The sequence below is a fragment of the Melopsittacus undulatus genome, chromosome 3 (assembly GCF_012275295.1).
Source record: "Melopsittacus undulatus isolate bMelUnd1 chromosome 3, bMelUnd1.mat.Z, whole genome shotgun sequence".
Lineage (NCBI taxonomy): Eukaryota > Metazoa > Chordata > Aves > Psittaciformes > Psittaculidae > Melopsittacus > Melopsittacus undulatus.
In genome coordinates this window covers 60,601,690-60,623,194 of record NC_047529.1, presented here as the reverse complement: position 1 = coordinate 60,623,194, position 21,505 = coordinate 60,601,690, and the positions used below count along the sequence as shown (strand labels likewise).

General features: G+C 40.7%; 1 protein-coding gene across 1 annotated transcript in view; it reads right to left on the bottom strand.

The window, feature by feature from the left end:
* Positions 1 to 9,029: 9,029 nt before the first annotated feature.
* Positions 9,030 to 21,505, bottom strand: part of CDC40 (cell division cycle 40) — a 36,592-nt gene continuing 24,116 nt past the window's right edge. Inside the window, exons 9-15 of the mRNA XM_005154683.4 lie at positions 21,176 to 21,221; positions 19,697 to 19,798; positions 18,300 to 18,415; positions 18,085 to 18,218; positions 13,300 to 13,376; positions 10,956 to 11,100; positions 9,030 to 10,070 (exon numbers count right to left, since the gene is read on the bottom strand). Of these exons, the coding sequence (XP_005154740.1) occupies positions 9,893 to 10,070; positions 10,956 to 11,100; positions 13,300 to 13,376; positions 18,085 to 18,218; positions 18,300 to 18,415; positions 19,697 to 19,798; positions 21,176 to 21,221 (798 nt within the window). The 3' untranslated portion in view covers positions 9,030 to 9,892. The remainder of the gene's footprint in view (positions 10,071 to 10,955; positions 11,101 to 13,299; positions 13,377 to 18,084; positions 18,219 to 18,299; positions 18,416 to 19,696; positions 19,799 to 21,175; positions 21,222 to 21,505) is intronic.

Here is a 21,505-nt window from a genome sequence, read left to right as displayed (position 1 = left end):
TTGAAAATAATAGTAATAGAGACAGCAAAAAAGGAGAAATAATACCCAAGAAAGACCAAATGGTGCATACCATTGCTCACCACACACTGACTGATGCCCATCCTGTCTCCAAGCAGCAATCTGTCCCCTCTGGGTAACTCCCCCCATTTTATATACTGAGCATGACATGCTGTGGTATAGAATATCCATTTGGCTAGTTCAGGTCCGGTGTCCTGTCTCTGTACTTTCCCAGCTTCTTGTGCCCCTCCTCACTGGCAGAGCATGAGACTGAGAAGTGCTTGATTTGGAGGTAAGTGCTGCTTAGCAACAACTAAAACATCAGTGTGTTATCAGGAAAAAGGTTCTTCACTGAGAGTGTGGTCAGTCACTGGAAGAGGCTCCCCAAGGAAGTCATGGCACCAAGCCTGCCAGAGCTCAGGTTGTGTCTGGGTGATGCTCTTAGTCACATGGCTTAGTTTTAGGCAGTCCTGTGAGGAACAAGGAGTTGGACTTAATGACCCTTTATTGGGTCCCTACCGACTTGAGGTACTCCGTGTTTCTATGATTCTGTAAATGTAGCTTCCATTTCTCCTCCTGCACATCCTGCCTGGACTGGGGAGCAAGGAGCTTTGCAGTCACCCAGAGCAGGGCAATGTGGGGGCCCACTGTGTCCTCAGCTCTACAGCTCTCAAAATCAGGATGACTATTGAATTGGATTCCCGGTGTCCAAGGCACTTGGTAAAGCACTCTTCCTTGGGGCAAAGCTACATCCTGAGCTAGGTAATACACAACCCAAGAGATCCACAACCTCTGATAATGGGGAAAAGGTGCCTTCTCCGTGACAGCCATGCTAGCTGCAGCCCTCATATTAAGTGTTGATGTTGTTTAACACTATATGCAAGAGGGTGCCAGGATTTCCTAAACCAGTATCTCACTTGTTAGAGCCATCATGCTTTATGCACTGTAGAATGGCTCAGCTCCCATTTTCCAAATAATGGAGTGTCAAAAGCTCAGCTGCGAGTTTCGATTTATTAATAAAGCATAAAAATATGGGCTTTAGCACAGCACAGGTTTTCCCTCCTGATTAGTTGCAGAATCACTAGTTTATTTAAGATTGGGGTTAAAAAATAGTGTGATCTCTGTCAGATGTTAAAATTCCAAAAGGATGCATGTCTTCCATATTTATTGCCCTAAACGAAAAGTAGTGATGTATATGTAAATTACAGAAATGGAGTAGAGATCCGTCCTGGTTCTTCTCTGGTTAAGAGTTTAGCAAACGCTCAGCTAATCTCTTGCTCAGGGTTGCCAGGTAGTGTCAGGAACAATACAATACAGGCTGTAGCAAATACATCTTCTGCAAGAAAAGATTCCAATAACTATGGTAATTTTTAAGGAAACCTTATCTCAGATACAGGATAGATGGAAGCTATTTATCATTCTGGAGGCAGTTATCTGATCCTGTGGGAGAAAATTAACAGCTCCTATTTTATATGCTATCTGTGCCTTTCTGCTTCACATCTCTTAAAGCAGAGTTACAGCCTGCCTTCTGAGGTCTTGCTTTTGTGCCCTTACTGCTTCTCTTCTACTGATCTCTTCTACCTAAGGGAGATACTCTTAAATGAATTCAGTTCCCATCTCCTGATGACTGAGCTGCCAGGTAGGAGCACAGGGTGCAGGCCAGCGCTGGCTGACTGCCCCAGGTTGGTGCTGGGGGATGCTGCATGGAGTGAGTTTGTGTTCACCTACTGCCCTACCCAGGTACAATCAGCCCCTACCTGCTGCAGGGTCCCAGCCATGCAGCCTGCTCAGGTGGCATCTCCAATCTGTTATGGACTATGCTGAGAGAGAAGGGTAGGGATCCAGGTCTGCTGCCAGCCAAAGGCTCATGCTGCTCCAGCCAGAGCTGAAGGTCTTCAGCCAGCCCCAAAGGCTTACCTGCTGTGTGCTGGCTCTCAGCCATACCAGCTACGTCAGGGATATCCACACATCTGAGCCTGCCTTGCTCTGGTGGTATGGCTCCTTGCAGGGAGCACTGCACTGCCCAGGAGCAGCTCCAGAGGCCCATGGACTGGTGGAGAGATTGTGAAGCAGGTGAGGAACTTGCTGAGCTCATCTTCCTGCAATAAGCCCTGCAATAACTGCATGCCAGTGTTGTACTCCACATCTCTTCCCAGATCAGCCCTGCACAGAAATGGTGGTAGCTGACCCCTTCTTCAAGGGCTAAGTACAGTGTGCACCATTAAAACCAGTGTTGGCAGGGCATTCTCGCATTATAGCCACAGCTTGGTAACTGCGTGGCCATGTCCAGACAGGAAGAAAGGGCCTGGCCTGGCTGGCTAAAATATTCCCAAGTGCCTGGTGTGAGCAGGACCCAGCACCTCCTTCAGAGAATGCAGAAAAGCCTGGTTTCCCCTCTGGTTGATCTGAGAAACAGCCTTCAGTGACCTGCTGCAGGGCCCTGCCCTCTGAGCTGAGGAAGAAAGTCAGACTCAGCCTTCAAACTCCTGCTGCCAGGAGCAGCGCAGGAAGGTGCCAGGACCAAACCAGGGCAGGAGCACAGTGGCCAAATCATCCCAAGTCATCAGGTGAGAACTGGCAGACGTGCGCCTCCAGGCTGACCTTCCAGCAACATGCTCAGCAATGTGTTTATACAGGAGTTCATTGCAAAAGAGTGGTGTGTCCCTTTTCCTAAGCGATATATCTCATACTGTGCTATCTGCCAGGTGCTCCTCGCAACTTCAGCTGCCCCAGATCTCTGCAGCATCACCTTTACTGGTATTGCCCAGCTCCATTTTACCCCGAGGCTGCTGTCCCTTGGTCCCCAGGTGCATTGGGCATCTCCCTGCACTCCCTGCAGGCATCCACATCAGCTCTCCAGAGCCTCCAGCATGCCCACCCTCGGGTCATTCATGTTGGCTGCAGCCAGTGGCAGACACAGTTTACAAGGACGTTATGACCTAATCTCATTCCAAAAGAGGAGTTGTTCCTACATTACTAGGATATTTTCACCAGAAGATGTTTCAGCTCCATCTGAAGTGGATCTTTGCATATGTGACCTGTGTATAAAGGCAGTTTTATTTGCCTTCTATGGGGTAAGGGCATTTCCCTTTCAGAGAGGCTTCCAGTGATTTATAAATCACACACTTCTGTGAATCAGCGTGTAGAGGTGCTGCCTATGACCCGGTGAGGATGAAGAGCATCAACAGATGCAAATCCCTATAAATTATCACATGGGCTTTCCATAGAGAGCCCACAGGAGTACAGAGGGGGAGGTGTCAGGACACTAACGCATTTCTCCAGGGAAACTCATTCCTTTCTGAATGTGACACTGGCTTAATTGGAGATTCCAAAATCTGACTAAAGAAATGTCTGGCCTCCTGCCACACTCCAAAACCTGACACTTATGGCATGCACTTCTGGCGCCAGGCCGTGATCCCATTGGTGACTTGTGAAGGGTAGTTCTGTCCTCAGCATAAAAAGGACATGGAACTGTTGGAACAGTCCAGAGGAGGGCCACGAGGATGATCAGGGGACTGGAGCACCTCCTGTATGAAGAGAGGCTGAGAAAGTTGGGGCTGTTCAGGCTGGAGAAGAGAAGGCTGTGTGGAGACCTATAAGAAGGGGGCCTACAGGGATGCTGGTGAGGGACTCTTAATTAGGGACTGTAGTGATAGGACAAGGGGTAAAGGGTTAAAACTTAAACAGGAAGTTTAGATTGGATATAAGGAAGAAATTCTTTCCTGTTAGGGTGGTGAGGCACTGGAATGGGTTGCCCAGGGAGGTTGTGAATGCTCCATCTCTGGCAGTGTTCAAGGCCAGGTTGGATGAAGCCTTGGGTGATATGGTTTAGTGTGAGGTGTCCCTGCCCATGGCAGGGGGGTTGGAACTAGATGATCTTAAGGTCCTTTCCAACCCTAACTATTCTATGATTCTATGAGTGCCGCTCAACTGTGAAAGATAAAAGGAAGTATAAAGCGAACATATGTGTGGCCTTTCTTGGCAGATGCCAGGAAGATGTATCACCCAGTAGCACACCTGAAGAAATAGCACTCATTCTCCCTGGTGAATTATTCAACATCTGAGACCATCTGGTTCATTCAAAAACTTTGATTTCATGAGCTTCATTAGCAGCTCCCCTGCCCTTGAAAGGATCCTCGGGGTTATTCAGTAGGAAATCACTCTTGATTTCTTCCTGCTTGTTAACACAATGTGACATTTAATTGCCGTCAGTAGAGACCTGGTTAGTGCCAGTGGAAGTTCAGAGCTGACCTACATTCAGAGACATATTTAGATTTACCTCCCTCCACTGGCTTTCAGGGGTAGAGTAAGCCTGGCATTTGAAGGGAGCTGCCTGTGATAATGAATAGCTCTTCCCTTAAATAGAAGTCCCTGTTCATGGCATAGTTTGACCTGCCTGTTGTAAAGAGCTTCAGCTGGTTCAGGAACAGACCTTTGAGAGAGAGCCTGTGCTATGTCCCTTGTCTGGACGGGTAGGACCTCACATAAGGGGAAAAGAGGCTCCTGCTTTGAGTGCCTAGAACTGATGACTCAAATGTGAAAACTGATGTAATATCCATGCTCTATTTGGTGGATTACCACCATACGTATTTGGTTTTCAGCAGTTTCCTGAAAGAAAATGCAGTGGTGTACACAGTACCCAACTGTTGCAGGTGATTAAAATGCTCCTGTGCCTCAGCGGCTAATTCCCACCGCTATATTTGAGACTCTGTTTCTGAATTAAACCCGAACCATGCGAATCCCAGCCTTGCATCCACCTTCAGATATCTAGAGTGGAGTCACCAGCCTGGGTGCCTTGCAGGGAGGTGGGGATGGCTGACTGCTCAGTGTCAGACCACACCTGACCGTGTCAGACCTCTAATGTGACAGCAGCAGAAGCAGCAGCCATGCCCCAGGAGCACACATATACCTCCACTGACAACAGCCAGGAGCGGCTGTGGCACAGGGGCTGGGACTTCACCAGTCAGCCCCTTGCTGACCTCCCAAACTGACCTGCCAGGCAGGAGAGACCCTGAAATGCCTTCTAACTCTTTATGAAGTGAAGGAAAATTGCTCTAAGAAATAGGAGAATGCAGCTTCAGAAGAAGTATTCCATACTGTTATTCCACTTCATAAATACTAGGGGAATAATGACACAAAGCAAACAAAACCAGCTCAGCCCCTGCCCCAAGGTACTCCCAAAGGGTCAGCACCATGGGAGAGAAAGAGAGGAGCTTGCTGCAGGGAAGCTGTTCTGACAAAACCCAGCGTGGTTTAGGAAACTCCAGGGAATGGGCCTTACTTCTTTCCCTGCAGATGTGTGGCCTGACAACTGACTTCATTTGGAGTCAGACTTCCCTCTTCATCTCCTGAGGAAGGAAAGCTGGAACGGATTAGGTTTCCCAGAGTATATACAGAGGAGACAAAGGACCAAGAGTGTGTAAAGGTGCAGAAGCAAAATACAAGCATCTAATCTGGGCAAGCTGCTGAGATCACCAACTGTTGGAGTCCTGGCTGTGTGGGGAAATTACACCGATGCAAGCAAAGGTAAGGAAGTGAAACTGTTACAGCCCTTCTAGGACAGGTGGTTGTGTATTGTCTGCAAAAAAAAAATGTTGCAAGAGTTTAAATTCCACTGAAGGAAACCCAAACCCAAAACCACCAAACCCGAACTTATTCCACAACTGAAGTTTATCCTGGAGTTAGTGCTAGACACAAACTGGGGGGCAGTTGTGCTGGGAGCACTGGGAAGATATGCAGCTCCCAGAACCACGTCCAGGTCACTGTCAGTGGTCTTGAAGCTCTGTAAATTTCCCACTACTGAAATAACTCCCAGGGAATTTGTGGTGGTATCTTTCCTTCCCAAAGCAGAGGGGGAGCAGGCTCAGGTAGTCTTGACATCTGTCAAAGTAACCAAAACAACGCCGAGGCCTAATGAGAAGCTCTTATTCTGAATGACAATCTCAACGCACCTGCGAGAACATTTCATTTTAGCAGTCTCCCAATGGCATGAAGTGCAGCAGGTTAAAAGGAGACTCGGACAGGCTCAGCGCTTTAGCGTTTAACACACGTTCTATCACAAAAGACAATAAACAGGCCTGAGGTCAAACTTCCAGTGTCTCTGGAAAACTTAAGAGGTCCATGTCGCATTTAAAGTCATTGCTGCTTGTTTCTAAAAGCTTTAAACTCTGTGAAGAGCTTCTGTAAACATGACCCTGCCACAAGCAGTTTTCCTGGAGTGCTGCAGGACACTCAGGGTGTATCTGTTTATCAGCAAGCCTGACAGAAAAGCCCTATTTCACTGCAGGCTATGATTTTCAGTGTATGTCAGTGAAACCCTATGGTAGCAAGTCCCTCAGCAGTCTCCAGAGGACCAGCTCCCTGGCAAGTGATTTTTCTGGTGTATAGGCTCAACTGTTGAAAGTCTCCCAAGCAAAACTCCCCTCCCTCCTCTGTTCTCCCTTGTGCAGGCTGTTTGTCATATGGAGTCTTCCTAGCAAACGGGAGCAGGATTTTGTAATGACCAGCTTGCAGAAAGAAGGAAAGTACATTGTGTTACTGGGCTGTCAGGGCTGCAAGGCTCGCTGTGTAAATCAGCCTTTAAAGGTCGCAGTGTTAAATGGTGTATCAAGCATCTGCCCTTTGCTAAAAACTGTCTTTTTACAAGACATCCTCGGACATTTCTGGATGTCCAGTAATTTGGATATTTTTTCCTTATAATGAGGGCAAAGACTGAGCAGACCCATCTTACTGCGGACAATTACAAACTCTGAGGAGACAGATGCCAAGACCATCTGCTCCAAGAAATACCAGCAAGTTGCAAGAGGGTATGTGGGATATCTCTCCTCTTGCACATGAAAAGAAGTCCAAGAAGAAGATGGCACAAGGCCAAAGGATCTATCAAGCTTCCCAGGCAGAACTCCAAGAATGATGGAGGTAGTTCACTTCTCTGTAAAAGTAATTGGTATTAATAAAAGTGGCAGCATATTGGCACATCATTGCTGAAAGTTACAGAGCACCACGGTGCTGTGGCAGCAGCCCTGCACTCCAGCATGGGTGCATTCCCTTCCAGCAGCACAATGCGCTTGACCCCAGCCCTCCGAGGAAGCTCCTTTCTGCTTGAATCACATTGCATTCTCTGTCTGATGTTAGAGGGGAGTAACCTGGGGGAGCTTGAAACACGCTTTTTGCTCTTTATCTCAGCACTGCATTTCCTCTGGCACTGTCTGCTCACGCGCCAAGTCAGCCCAGGGGACTCAGTCTAGACTTGCTCTGACCAACATTTGTAACACCATTTTCTGGTGAAACATGAAATTGGGAAGAGCAGGACATGATTCAAGTTAATGAGCCCAGCAAGAAATCTTCTCCCAGGTGTCTGCTGGAAAGACAAGCCTAGACTCGCACCACAGACACACACCCTCTATCCTTGTACACAGCAAACCAGCTGATGGTGTGAGCTTTGGGGTTTGCAACTCTAAGATGACAAGAGGGAATTATCCTCATAAAAATTCCCCCTGCAGGCTTCAGTGCAGATGTGAGAAATTCCACAAAAGATTAGCACAGAGACCAACTGTGAGGGACAAAGTGTTTTATCTCAGAGGTTCTGGGGGAATTTTGATTCTGGGCTTGTTGCAAATATTTAATCCCAATTCATCAACCTCAGCAGAACACTTACTATTTTTTTTTCTCCTAAGACAACACCCAGTTATATTACTACAAATGTTTATGCATCTCTATTTATACTTTGTGTATTTTATGATGTGTGTGTATATATATAAATATATGTATATATGTATGTATGTAAGTTCTGCCTGGTAGGTGACATATGGGAAAACAGTCCCAACTACAGACCAAGCATTTTGTATGTTATGATCTAAAGGCTTTTAAGCATTTGGGAAAGGTATTTGTGATGTGGAAGCTAATATACAGTCCTGTGAGAAGTTTTGGTATCTATCTGCTCTATTCCTCGTCTCCTCCCCAGTTCCCTGTACTTACAAGCTGTTAATGGCCAGGGCACGCTGCCACATATCCATTTAGGAAATAGATTTGAAGGAAGAAAACCACTCTAAATTATTTCAGCCCACTTTTGGCTGACACAGCACTCGGGCCCAGAGCACACCAGAGCTCAACTCCCAGCTCAGGAGTTTTCTCTGTGAAAAGCACCACGTCGGTAATTCAACCTCTGTGACACAACAACAGCTCACTCCCACCCACACCCTGAAGAGCTGGGAAACAACAACAGCCTCTTCTTTCCTTGCAGAGGTGATGGTCCTTGGGACACAGCACACTGGCTCTTTTGTCTCTCTCCAGGCTCCACAATTTCCTACCTCAATACTGGCATGGGTGCAAGGCCAGACAATGTCCAGTTACCACCAGTGCACCTCTTGTGAAAGCAGTGTGTGGAGCTTTTCAGGTACACAAAGCTGCCGAGATGGGAAACATGAAAACTTTGTGCAGCTATGTGACAGCATGAATGGACACTGGAAAGACTCAAGCTCAGCTTTAGAGAGTTGGTCTAAAGTGCGTAAGCTCCATCTTCACTCATAAGGGCCTAAATTCCAAAGAGTATTTGCTAAGGAACAGAACTGTCTTGTTAATAAGTCAAAAAAACCCCAAATCAACAAAACTGCACAAAACAACGAACCCACTTCCTTCCATTCACACGCTTTGAGATCCTTTGCATATCATTGATTGAAGCACCTTATCTTCTATGCTGCTGTCAATTATGGCAATTATTCCTTTGCTATTGTTATCATTGATAAGCAGCCATTAGGGTTATAGTAAACAACATAGGGTAACTCAAAACTGCAACTGAAGACTGATCCATGGGATAAAAATGTGTAATTAATTTCTTTCCATTATGTGCTTAAAGAGAGAAGATAGGGATTGCAAAGATTTTTTTTCTCCTGCTTCCAACTTGCATTAGTTTTGTATGAACAGTGCAAGTTTATCTGAACGTTGGTACACAATTGCAAATTAAAATACCAAATAGTAAGAAATATATTATATGGACATGCTTGACAGAAGAATTAAAGATAACCAGACTTTTTATAAAAAGATTTATTAAAAATAAGTTCTTTAAAGAGGAAAAAGTATGACCCACCTATATACATTAAATTGGCAAATCCTTCATGGGGCTTATAATACAATGTATTCTAAACTGAACAGGAGACATCACATCCTTTTTTTAACATGTCATGCTTATTGGAACATAAAAGCATACAGGAAGAGAAAAACCAAACAACACACAATCATTACAAGCAAACTCTTGAAATCAATGACTACTTGCAAAGATAAAATTCAGTGATCAGCATGATGCTATTGTTAAAGACAGAAATAAGAGTTTACGAATACAGTCCTCAGTGGCTACAGTTTATCTGACAGCTGCTAGCTTCCAATTTGTTCTTCATTTGTATTGTGAGTTAAAAGATCTTAGCAAATGGGTTTGCGTTCTATAAATGTAGAAGTATACTGGGGACAACAAAATATCACCCCAAAACAGGTAAAGAAATGCAGCTTTTCCAGCTCTATTGCAGTAGGTATCAAAGATTACTTCTTAGGAAGCAAGTTACACAATTGTTCATTTTCTCTTTTAACTCCCCACATCTCTGGCAGTCAGAACCACAAAAATAGTTTTTCTTAAAATTACTTTATTTTACAAGAGTGTTTTGCATAAACAGTGACATGACAACACTTGATTCCGCATGCTTCAGATGACCTCAGCTTCTCATACCCAGAGGTCACACTGAGAAGTAAATCCTTTCAGTTGTGTTTTCAGAAGATTTCCCATTTTTTAATGCATACATACAGCTAGCTGAGAACTGCAGTATTACAAACTTCTACTCATCCTTACAAAATTCATTCTAATCTCAGATGTATACAGGACTTAAATCCTAAGATCTTTGTAGCATCCTCTTTAGTCCCATAGTTTAATAAGACCATCCCAGCCACACGTAATGACTTTAGATGTTTCGTGTGGATGCCACACTGCACCGATACAGACTTTATCATGTGCTTTTAATCTGCTGTAGAGTTTTGTTGTCTTCCAGTCCCAGATGTTAAGTTTTCCATCTGCATCTCCAGATATCACATAGCTGTATTAACAGGATTGAAAAAAAAGCTGTATCATCATACAATATGCTCATAATACTTTTATATTGAGCAATGGGAAAGGGTTTCACCCAGTGAGCTTCCTGTGTGACAGTCTGCAAACATATCTACCAAAGAATTAGCATTCATCCTGTGTTCTAATGCGCATAAATCCTGCAGAAGGCGATTCATCAACTGCAAGGTAAATGTGCTATGCAATGAGATTGTACCATATACTGTGTTACTGGAACTAAAGAGAATACATCAGCAAGAGAGAGAGTGCTGGAAGTTTCTCTAAAATTTATAGATGATTCTACTTTTTCCTGCAGTGTTGCTGAGGTTATTCTCCAGTTTTTATAGTAATGCATATTTTATGTACGTATAGTGGTAAATGTATGAGCATATTACTGAGCAAAGAGGATGAAAAATATGGTTCTCTGAACAATAAATGAGGATACCCACACCAGACCTGCAAATCTGAAATACTGGGCAAGTCTGAATCCAGGTATTTTAGACAAGTGCATACTGTGGGAACAGACCCAGTGCTACAGACCACACACAAAAGGAGCTGGATGTACAGGAGGCTTGTGGCTTGCTACACCAGGGCCAGTCTCTGGATGGTTTAACAGCAGTGTAAATCATCATTGCAGAATGGGGGATCAGGACTACATGGACTGTTATATAAATGTTGCTCAGAGCAACCACTGAGTATAACTTAGTCCAATCAAATGACATGAGTAAACATTCTGTTCTGCTGCTTGGTTAGAGAACTCTGATGCCAAGTTAATATGACAGCTGGGCATCAATGAATACTGCAGAGGATTCAAAAAGAAATTTAGTGTCTGTACTAGCAGGTTTTCAGATGAATCTTATTCTCTCAAAAAACTTACCTCATGTCAGGTGAAAAATCCACTTGACAAGCGTAGCCAGCTACCATGTGACCTTTGAAAATTTTCTTTTTGTTCAATCTGAATCTGTTCTGAGCTCCAAAAATCAGAATTTGGTTATCCATCGACTGGCAAGCCAACCATTTCCCTATAAATGCAATAAACAAAGGTGGTATCAGTGCTGCATTTGAATAAACAGACTTAATTGGAATGTTTGAAGAGATTTTTATAACTTTTCTTGCACTATCTTAATCCAGATGTTCATTATGTAACAGCGTTCCAGGTAGCAGCTGATATTTCTGCCTGGTACAACTGTCAGGAGACAAAACCTCACATTTGACAGGATTTGAGACACCTATTCCTACAAAATGCACTCAGGACTCTAGATAAGCTCTAACTGTTACAAAAATGTGCAGTATCAACCTCACTGACTTACTGATAAGTTTTTAAGCTACTAAATTTACAGGTGCACATAATCAAGTAATTCAGATGAGGGGAAAAAAACCCGCCATCTAGCTGCAATCTGATTACCTGTCTTGTGGATAGTCTAAGACTGTCACCTCTGATTTCCTTTAGAGGAAAAACACATCTAGGGTAGGCAGAGGAGTTTTTAAATCCTTACATTTTTGCAACTATTTAGTATTCTCTTCCCTAACAAAATGTAATTTAATAAAAATACTTCAGTGAAAGAGAAAAACCCAGGCTTTTCTCTTCTTAATTCCTCCTCATTTTGCATCTTGGCAGTGCATTAACTCCTGCCTGAGAATCCATGAAGATAATGTGTTACAGAACACCACAGAACAGAGACTTCTGTTCTGAATTTGGCATATAGTCACTGTCTTTACAGAGTCTTATGCAAAGAATGATAACATCAGATGTGCTGACTTGTCTGTAAATCTGATCACACTTTCAGCTACTAGCTTAGAATTTGAGGATTTTTTTCAGCCTCCCAAAGAAACAAATCAAATGTATACTGCAAGCATCTATTCTCCTACTTCTTAAAAAGTCTGTTTCCTCCACCACTCAGGAGGAAAAATTTAATTGATAAGATTCTTAAATCAGTGCCCATAAGTAGAAAATTTCCATATATGCAAGATTTTCAGTTGACTTTTCTTTAAAGGACTCAACTCCTTTATTAACACTAAAACAATGCATGACACAGCTGGCACAATCTGTAGCTTAACTATTCCTAAATAACTTGTTTTGTGTGATACTGGACTATTGTAGTAAAGACAACATTACTTAATGTGACACTTAACTAATGTGTTAGTTAAGGTGATGTCTTGAGCTGAAAAGACGACTACTTCATTCCCAACATCATTTACTGTCTCATCTCAGAAATCAAATATGTAAATGATAGCCAGCCAGAACTGGAAAAAGAATGAAAAATCCAGTATTTTAATATGGAAAAAGGATATGAACTGAAAAATTGGATTAGAATACAGCAAGTTGTGCGGAAACAGGGGTTGAAAGAGGCCAGCTTGGGAAGCTAATGCTTTTAAACACAGCTATCTCTTTCTCCAGAATCTTCCTTTTTATATTAGAAACCCACTCCTATTGTTAAGAACAAAATATCTACACTGGAAAGCCATACAATTTCATGCTGACAGCTGGCTGAAAACGTTAGCTGTACAACAAGTTGATCAGTCTCTACTTGGCATAATGGGACTGTTAACAGTAAACCTGGCAACACTTTAATAATGTTGACACTAAAGCAATTTAATTTTGGCCAAAATACTGTCCTGTTAGAAGGATTTTCACTGACTACTGGAAGCTCTAAACCTTTATTCTCTTTCTGTCTGCTTCTAATTGAAGTACATAAACATCAGTGAAACATTAACATCCAAAAACACTGAGGTAATTTGGTATTTCTCTTCTGCAAGAGTTGTTTTGGGCTATATTCAGAACAGAAAAGAATAGCATTACCAGGATCATGTACAACATCAGTTTCTGCTTTAACTGTGGCACCACGAGGACTGCTGAACTTCCTCAGTACTTTGCAGCCATTGTCAGTTCCCACCATTGTTTCTCTTTATATTTTAAATACAGCAAAGAGCATATTGAGCTCTATGAAAAGAAAGAGTCCTTTTGCCCTATTTGGATGAAGGTCTAAATTTAAACCAGTACATTTATCCTGATATAATTCTAATTTTTGACATAATTTTTAATCTTAAGACTTTTAAATCAAACCCAGATCCAATCCAGTCTTGAAATAAATGTACACACTGGTTTGGAACGGGTCATGTGGGGTGATGGGGGGACACAACACAGCAACATTACAGAAATACAATCAGTAAGACATGCCTATGTAAACTATGCCTAAGAAGGCAGTAAAGTTTTAACTTACCATTTGGAGACAAAGTCACAGCTGGCATTGAATGCATACTTGGCTCAGCAATATACTTGAAGTCTACAGGAATGTCCCTGCAAAAGGAAGAAGTATGTTTTATGAAGACATGGAGATATTCCAAAGGGCTGGCTCCAGTCAGCTGATTTATTCAGCCACTGAGCCATGTAGAGTGTATCATGGTGTCCAAAGGATGAATGTGTAAAAACTCAAAAATATTAGGAATGCTCACCTAGACAGCTCCAGTTGCAGAGCCACCTACAGGATAACCTTTGAAAGTGAATTTACCTCAATCAAATAACCCCAAGTGCAAAGCAGAATCATAATTCTAATTGTTAAAGAGTAAAACTGTAACACAAAGATATTCTATTGCCTCCATTTAACTGCAGCTCTTACAAAATTCTTATATAGGTAACAACAATAGACTCATAAATGTATGTGTTTTACTGGAATATCTTATTTTCTGGAAATGTCTTACATGTTTTAATTGTCAGTCCCTGCAAATGCCCTTTTCATCCTGATCTCCCAAAAAAGATCGCTAATGAATTCTGAATGTTCACAAACCTGAACTGTGAACTCCATGGTCTCAACTGCATACAGGACTATGCTAGTGCACATTAAGAACAAACACTGTCCTACACAAGGCTTAAGGAAAAAAGAAGTACAGTCTAATCCTTACTCATCAGAAATGTATTTTGGTTTTGACTATATAAATTGAATTACTAATGGTCATGCATACTCACAGTATTCTTCATACCCTGCACTAGAAGACTGGTAAGAAGGGAAGGCATGCACATGTCTTTCTCATTAAGCAAAAGAATTCTCCAGCAGAAAATAGATTTGATTAATGTATTTAGCATAAAACACATTTAAAATATACTGCAGCAACATTAATTAACACAAAGGGTTTGTGACTTTATTGTTTAATTCACACAAGTAGAAGAGCTGCTGGGACACTATTGGAGCAGAGTGTGGGCGGCTGTTTTGTACTAGCTGATGGCAATACAGTTGACTGGATGGCAATACAGTTGACATTAGCAAGGTAATTACAATTCTATTTTATTATAGAGTAAGTGATTTCCTGTCATCTTATGTTAAGCAACATGCACATGGGCAACAGGGTGAGAAGCTGCTCTGTTGTCAGGAAACAACACAAATGTTCCTGTGAGTTAGATGGTGAAATCATTTATCCCTCAGAATAAGGAGGTCAATCCACTTAATACAATCTATAGATAAGAACATATGCAAGGATAACTGGCTTCCAAACAGGCAGGCCTAAGACTACTGTTGGACAGTAAAACTGTAAAGGAGTAATGAAGTCTACATAATCGCTAAGGCTGACCAACATGATGGCACAGAAAGTGCAGCCCCTTGCGCCCCACCCTGCCCTTTTGCATCAACATCCAAACAGCTTCAAACCCCATCTGCAGCACAACACAAAGTCATCAATGCAGTAAGGCCAGATCCTGATCAGCTCCCACCACCCAACACTCCCTCAAACCCACTGGTCATCTGGAGTCCTCAATGTCAAGGTAAAAGCAACCCCACTTTAGGCACCATTAAAAAAAGTCCCACTACAGAAGATGCATCTCCAGTGCTGAGTTGTATTGCAGCAAGATATTTAAATGCAGCACAGGTTGTCCTGCCTTCTATTCCTTTACAGATGAAGGCAGGCTCATCTATAGGATTTATTCACGACAAGTCTGCTTTATGTGGAAGCATACCAGACACACTTAGGACAGCTGCAAGATACACTGCATTAAGTTATTAGAATAAAGAAATACACTTACATTTAACATTTTTTTCCAATCTAATTTCTACATAAACAATATCAGCCTGCTGCCTCTAGAAAAAGCTAAACGAAAAAAAATTATCAAGATGCTGTCATAGCTTCCTGACCTCAAAACTCATGTGATAAACAGCTTGTTCAAATATTTAAAGATCTTCAGGTTCCCACTTTATAGCATTTCAAAGGCTGAAAAGTTTTAAATATCAAAAGTAGTACCTGCTAGATAAGATTTAGAAATGTGATACTCTGGGGTTCTAATACAACTTCTTCCCTAAGCAACAGAGCAAAAAATCCTTTTAAAGAAAGAAGTGTGTATTTGTGTATGTGTGTGTGTATGTGTGTGTGACCAAATCAAACAAAAACCCAAAATCCAACCAAACCCAATTTTAGGATCTACACATCATGAAGTGCTCTCTCAAAGGGTACAGTATCTTCACTGAGAATGATGGAGAAAAGGCCTGCTAAGGGGTATAGCTTTACAGAGATAAAGCCTCCTAAACCTGTTAGGATAACAGGTTTAGCCTGTTTAGGATAAGGTTTAGGTTAAAGGTTTTAGGTTTAGGTTAGAATAAGGTTAAAGGTTTTTAGGATAAGGTTAAAAGTTAAAGGTTTTTAGGTTTAGGTTAGGATAAGGTTTAGGATAAGCCTCCTAAACCTGTTAGGATAATAACTAAGCTACCACAGTATAGATCTTGCTTTGCTAATTCACTCAAAGGTGAAAGGAAATAAAAGTCTCCAAGGTCAATTGCCCACATCATTTCACTGCTTTTCCAAGTAGGATTAGATGCACATGAAACAAAGACTTTCATTTCCAAAAGAACACTGCATATGATACCCATGCCAAGTTTAATATCCCTGCTGTAACAACACAATCACAGGAAATGAGAAAGCAGACAAGTTTAAAAGTACTCCCATTAAGATTCCTAAAGAAACCATTTAATCTGCAAGAGTCTGTGCTATACTTGCAGTCTGAATGTTCAACAACCAGCCACCTGCAATGGAATGAAATCTATGCATGGGATGAACTCTTGGGGAAAGGAGATTTGAATTCTCAGTGGAGAAGTTCCTCACTGTGATGAAGTCTGACATGGCACCCCATTACCAGCTCTGGCCAAGTCAAGGAGTTTACAAAACATACTATAAAATTCCTCTAGACAATTGAAACTAAGCAATTAGACCAGCTTTAATTACTGGCTTTTAAGGCCATACTTGCATCATGTTTACTTCTGCTTTGCTTCTGTAAGATATTAAAGAAGTATTGTGCTGAAGAACATGAACAAACATACAAAAAAGTATGTTTTAGTAGCCAAATCACCCTAAGTTGCAAATTATTTTCCTTACGAGCTTAGGAAAAAATGATTTGAGAAATCATTTTCCACAGAAGTTTAAGCTCTAAAAGCTTGTGTAGTGAATATATTAACTTACCTTTAAAGTATTATAAAACCTTAGATCTTAAAATCAGAGAAATGTATACTATTTATGATAATACATATATCATGGTAGGTTGTGGAGAAAGTTTTTGAAGTTATGCTTAGGAAGACAGCATTACATCTGCTTTTTCTAAAACCAAAAAAAAAAACCCTAATGACTGTTTTATGCCATATTGCCAACAGTTGATTTCCCTGTTATCTGAACAAGGAAGCATACAACAAGTTCAGTACATATTTTTTCTTCAGAGGGAAAAAAAGCTTCTGCTACTGGAACAACCAGGTTGTGATATTCCCATGCCAGAACCTTTTTGCCTTTCCTGCTCTTCCCCACAGAGTGACTAAATCCACCCACTTCACTATTTATTTCAGCCATCAACACAAAGCTCACAAAACAAGGGCAATCCAATCTCAAGGAAATAAGAGATTTGTGCAAGTGAGATCATCCTCCCACTCACTAGAGAGGAGACATTCCTTAGAAGATATGATACTGCAAAGATTTTTATTTAAAGAGCTCAGTAAATGTATGGGTCTAATTATGAAGTAGTGAACAGAGGCTCTCTTGGAGTGACATATGGTGACAACATTACATGTCTAGCCTAAGCCTGGGTTCCCAGACTTTGGTCATTACCACTGCTGGTACTGGCAATGATAGCAGCTGATCACAGACATGCTGAGGGCTTTTCCTGGCTGCTTGGGTAACATTCAAATGTCACAGATTTTTTTGTCTCTTTTGTCTAGGTTTGCCACAGAGCTGTCAGTCTAGTATCCGTATTGTGTAACAGCTTTCCATGTGTGAGCAGCAAAAGAAACTGATACCTAAAGATATGGAATTGATTATTTCAGAGAGAAATGTGAAATCCTAGAGGAATCTTACAAGTCCTCAGCTGAAAATCTTAGTACCTAAAAACTTGTGAAAAACATTTCAGATTGGAGAGACCCGCTTCCTCCCCAGGTATATTAAGAATTGGAAGTAATTTAAAATTATAGGTTTTATGAGTTTTTCTTCAATAGACTCTCCCTTTTCTGTCATCTATTTTATTCATACTATGAGTATTAATGATTGTCAACCCCCCCCAAAATTAAGCTACTTTGATTAATGTATGCAAAATGTCCTGTATCAACATTAATACAAAAGGGTTATGATTATTATATTAATAATAATATTACATTAATGGTAAACTACTCATTTAATACATGGGCTAAGTATTATACGATACTATGCATATCCAAGTTCAAAGCATTCAAAACTGACATACATACACAAATGTAAGACTGCAGGTTAATTTAAAACCTAATACTCAAGGAAAGGAGAGAAAACAGATCATTAATGAAGTGCACTGTGCTTCAGGCTGACAGGCTATCTTATGGTTTCTTTGGGAGAGGAGGAAATTTGGGAAGTATCTCAAGCATTAAGCCAGAATAGGGTTTTAAAGCCAGCTCTTCCTCAGCTAGCTAGAACTGGATACACTCCAGTGTTCCACGTGCTATGCGCTCTTTTAAAAATAAACCCTCTTCTCAGTTTGCTCATAATACACTTTAAGTTAAAATTCAAAAATTTAAACTTACCATTCCCAGACTCTTAAACTCTTGTCATCAGATGTACTCACAAACCTTCTATTTTCATCCACAAACACAATGGTGTTGACAGCCCCCAAATGCCTATCGTATTCCTGCACAATCTCACCACTTCGAATATCCCACTACAAATAAAAGAGTCAGAATAAGCCTTTTTTTTTTACTAAATATCATATTTTAGAGGAAGAGTTAGTACACAGACATACCTGCACAATTTTCTTATCTGACATTCCTGCAACAAAGAGATTTTGTTTATCTTCGTCAGGATTGAACTTGACACAATAAGGAACCTTCCTGTTTGTGAATCGTGAAATACACTGCCCTGCAACAGAAAAGCCATTCATAGTGCATCAGGGTGGAAGTTCTATGGGCTGATTAGTTCTTGCAGATACTGATAAAAACCATTCATTTTACTTTACTAACAGCAGAAAATACTTGTTTTATAGCCTTTCAGAGGATTAGAGAGTAGAATTTACCCTGCTCTTTGATTAGACCTTCTTTTGTATGTTTGTATTAATGCAACCTGCACAAACACATAAACTGTTCCCTACCTTTACTACAGCTTTCTAAAAATGTAATTGCACAGTACCCTCTATGTCATCAGGACATATCAAAACTATTAGGACCAGCCAAGATATCACAAGCTGACCAGTCTTTGCAAAGCACCACCTCCTTAGGATCAGAGGTCTTCTCAACAAGAGACAAACTTGGGGAAGAATTCCTCAATCCTAAGCTTAGAAAAGGGTAACAGTAATCCAACTGCAAAACAAGCCACTGACCTCCTCCTCTCATAGTCTCAGCCATAAATACTCTGATCACATGTTATCCGTAACTTGCAGGAGCCTGTTTTAACCTGAACACTCAAGACATTTTTCAGGTGTCTAAATGACTGAGTTCAGACTCAAGACTGGAGAATCTGACTTACACCTTCCTATCAGTCCCCTGTGTAAGACTAGTAGCACTGCTAACCAAGAAAACTAATGTTTCTTTCAAACATGGAAGCCTCCTGTCTTAGGAAGAGACTTAAGATTAAAAAGAATATTGACAAAAATCTATCCTGTATCTTTTTAGCTTAAGAAACTGCTGGAGCAGAATGCTACAGAGCATCTCCCAGACTGTTCTGTGAGAGCATCAGGCCTACCCTCCATCTCCCTATACCAGCAGTTTGTCTTATTTGGCGTGCTCTTCAAGTTCTGGTTAACCAAAAGATCAAGTGAAAGAATTCTTTTAAATTAAGTTTATGAAAGTATGATTTTATTACTAACTAGCATGTTTACATTTACAGGTATAAAAAAGTATAAAATTAATGGATCTGGTAAAACTTTGTCTTCTTGTCGAAAACTGTTCTAGGACTACTAATAACTATCAGACTTCTCAAATACAAAAGGTATATGAAATACAGTTATACAAGTAGTGTCAACCGCATCATTACAGATAACAAAACATTTAAGGAAAAAAAAAAGGACTATTTATCCTGTAATAAAAGCCTGAACACTAAACTACAAGATGACATTAAGGACAATTGGAAACAACATGACTGACAATATATCAATATATTTACTATTAATTAAACATAGTGCCAAACAACAGTTTGTAAGCCTACCTGTTTCAGTGTCCCAGAGTTTAAGGTAGCGGTCATACGCAGCACTGAGAAACCGAGTGCCAGCATTATTAAAACAGATGTCTCTAACAGCTTTGCTATGTCCTACAAGACAGAAAATACGCATTGATAAACTTCTATCTATTCATGCCTAGAATTAATGTTTTTGTTTCTTTAAAAATGTTATGCACGTCAAATGCTCCAGTCTTTAACAAGGCAGAGAAAATAAGAAAATCACTTAGTGAAGTTATTCATGAGTACTAGTAAAGGGGAAAAAAAGAAAAAAATCAAGTAAAAGAAAGTGTAACTCCTAAAGAATAATGAAAATAAAACCCCAAAATCCTCACACCTCTAAAGCACTGGAGATAGAAACAACAGCACTGCACAGAACCAAGCACTATGAATCATTCATAAATAGATTTACAATCAATCTTTGGCTTCAAAGATTGTTCAGGTCACAGTTAAGAGCTGCAAGAGGAATTTGAAACACTGCAATAACTGTCAACATCTAATGAAAAACAGGAGGAGATACATTTAAAAGAGAAACATTCATAATTAGAAAACAAGTACAAAATATGGGAAATATTAGATGAGAAATTAATAGTGCTTTCATCAGGTGTTAACCTTGTTATCCCTCAATGCCAACTGGTTCATGTGACTACTGCATTAGACTTGTAGGAGACCTCTTTAGTTACAACATTGGCACAGTAACTTAAATACAGTAAAATAGCAGGTGAATATGGCTTATAATAAGGACCTTTTGAGAAAAGCAGTCAAACTGTTCAGAAAGAGCAGTCTATTGAGTGATAACCTTTTTTGAGCCATCATTTTCATCGCACTGCTGTCATCAGAAACATTAGGTGAAAAAAAGACTTCTTTGTTGTTACTCAACTTATATTCACTCAGTGTTCTAGAAATGTTCCCATTTCAAAAGGAGAATCAGTTGCTTTTGTTCTGCATTCAAGGCTGCTAAGAAGTTTGTATTTCTGTCTCTCTTGGATATCTGCTTTAAAAAGCACTTGTTACATGAACAAAGACAGCACCTGAACCTAAAAAAAAATAAAATTCCCATGCTTTTTGCACAGAAGAAATGACCTATTTGAGATGGGATCATCAGACCATGAGACGCCCTCACTGCATAAATACAGAGAGCTGCTGTTCTCAACATGAAGTTGGGGCAATTCAGTTTCAAGATTTTGCCTTTGAAAAGGAGTTTTGCATAATGTATTGATGACTGCAGCACACTAATGTTTTGGTTTAAGGGTCATAAGATGTTTTACATGAACATTAAATTATATGGGATAATGAGAAAGGCTCATTAAAAACTTCCACCCTTTTCAATTCTTATTGCCAAGATCATACTGAATACTACATGCTGGCTGCCTACAAGTCCTCTCTATGATAAATTAATACACAAACCTAAATTGTATCCTTCCATGAAGTTGTTTTAAATGAAAAAATCAGTTAAGAAAAGACTATTACCAATAAATGTTCGTAGACATCTTCGATCACCATATACTTCCCACAGCTTGGAAAAATAAAAGGGATGGGGAGAACAGATGTCAGTTGTTAAACAATAATGATGTTGAAATTAGGTGCAAACATACATGGCAACATGTAATTAAGGAATTAATTACAAACATATGACACCTACTGATTAACCACAACTATCACAACCCAGAAATTCACAAGAATGCTGTTACCTTCTTGTTAGCAAAGCACCCTTAAAATAACTAAACTCCCCATACCGTATTCCAACTTTAAAGCCCCAAGGTTTTACTAGGAGAAATAAAACAAAAAAATATCACCAGC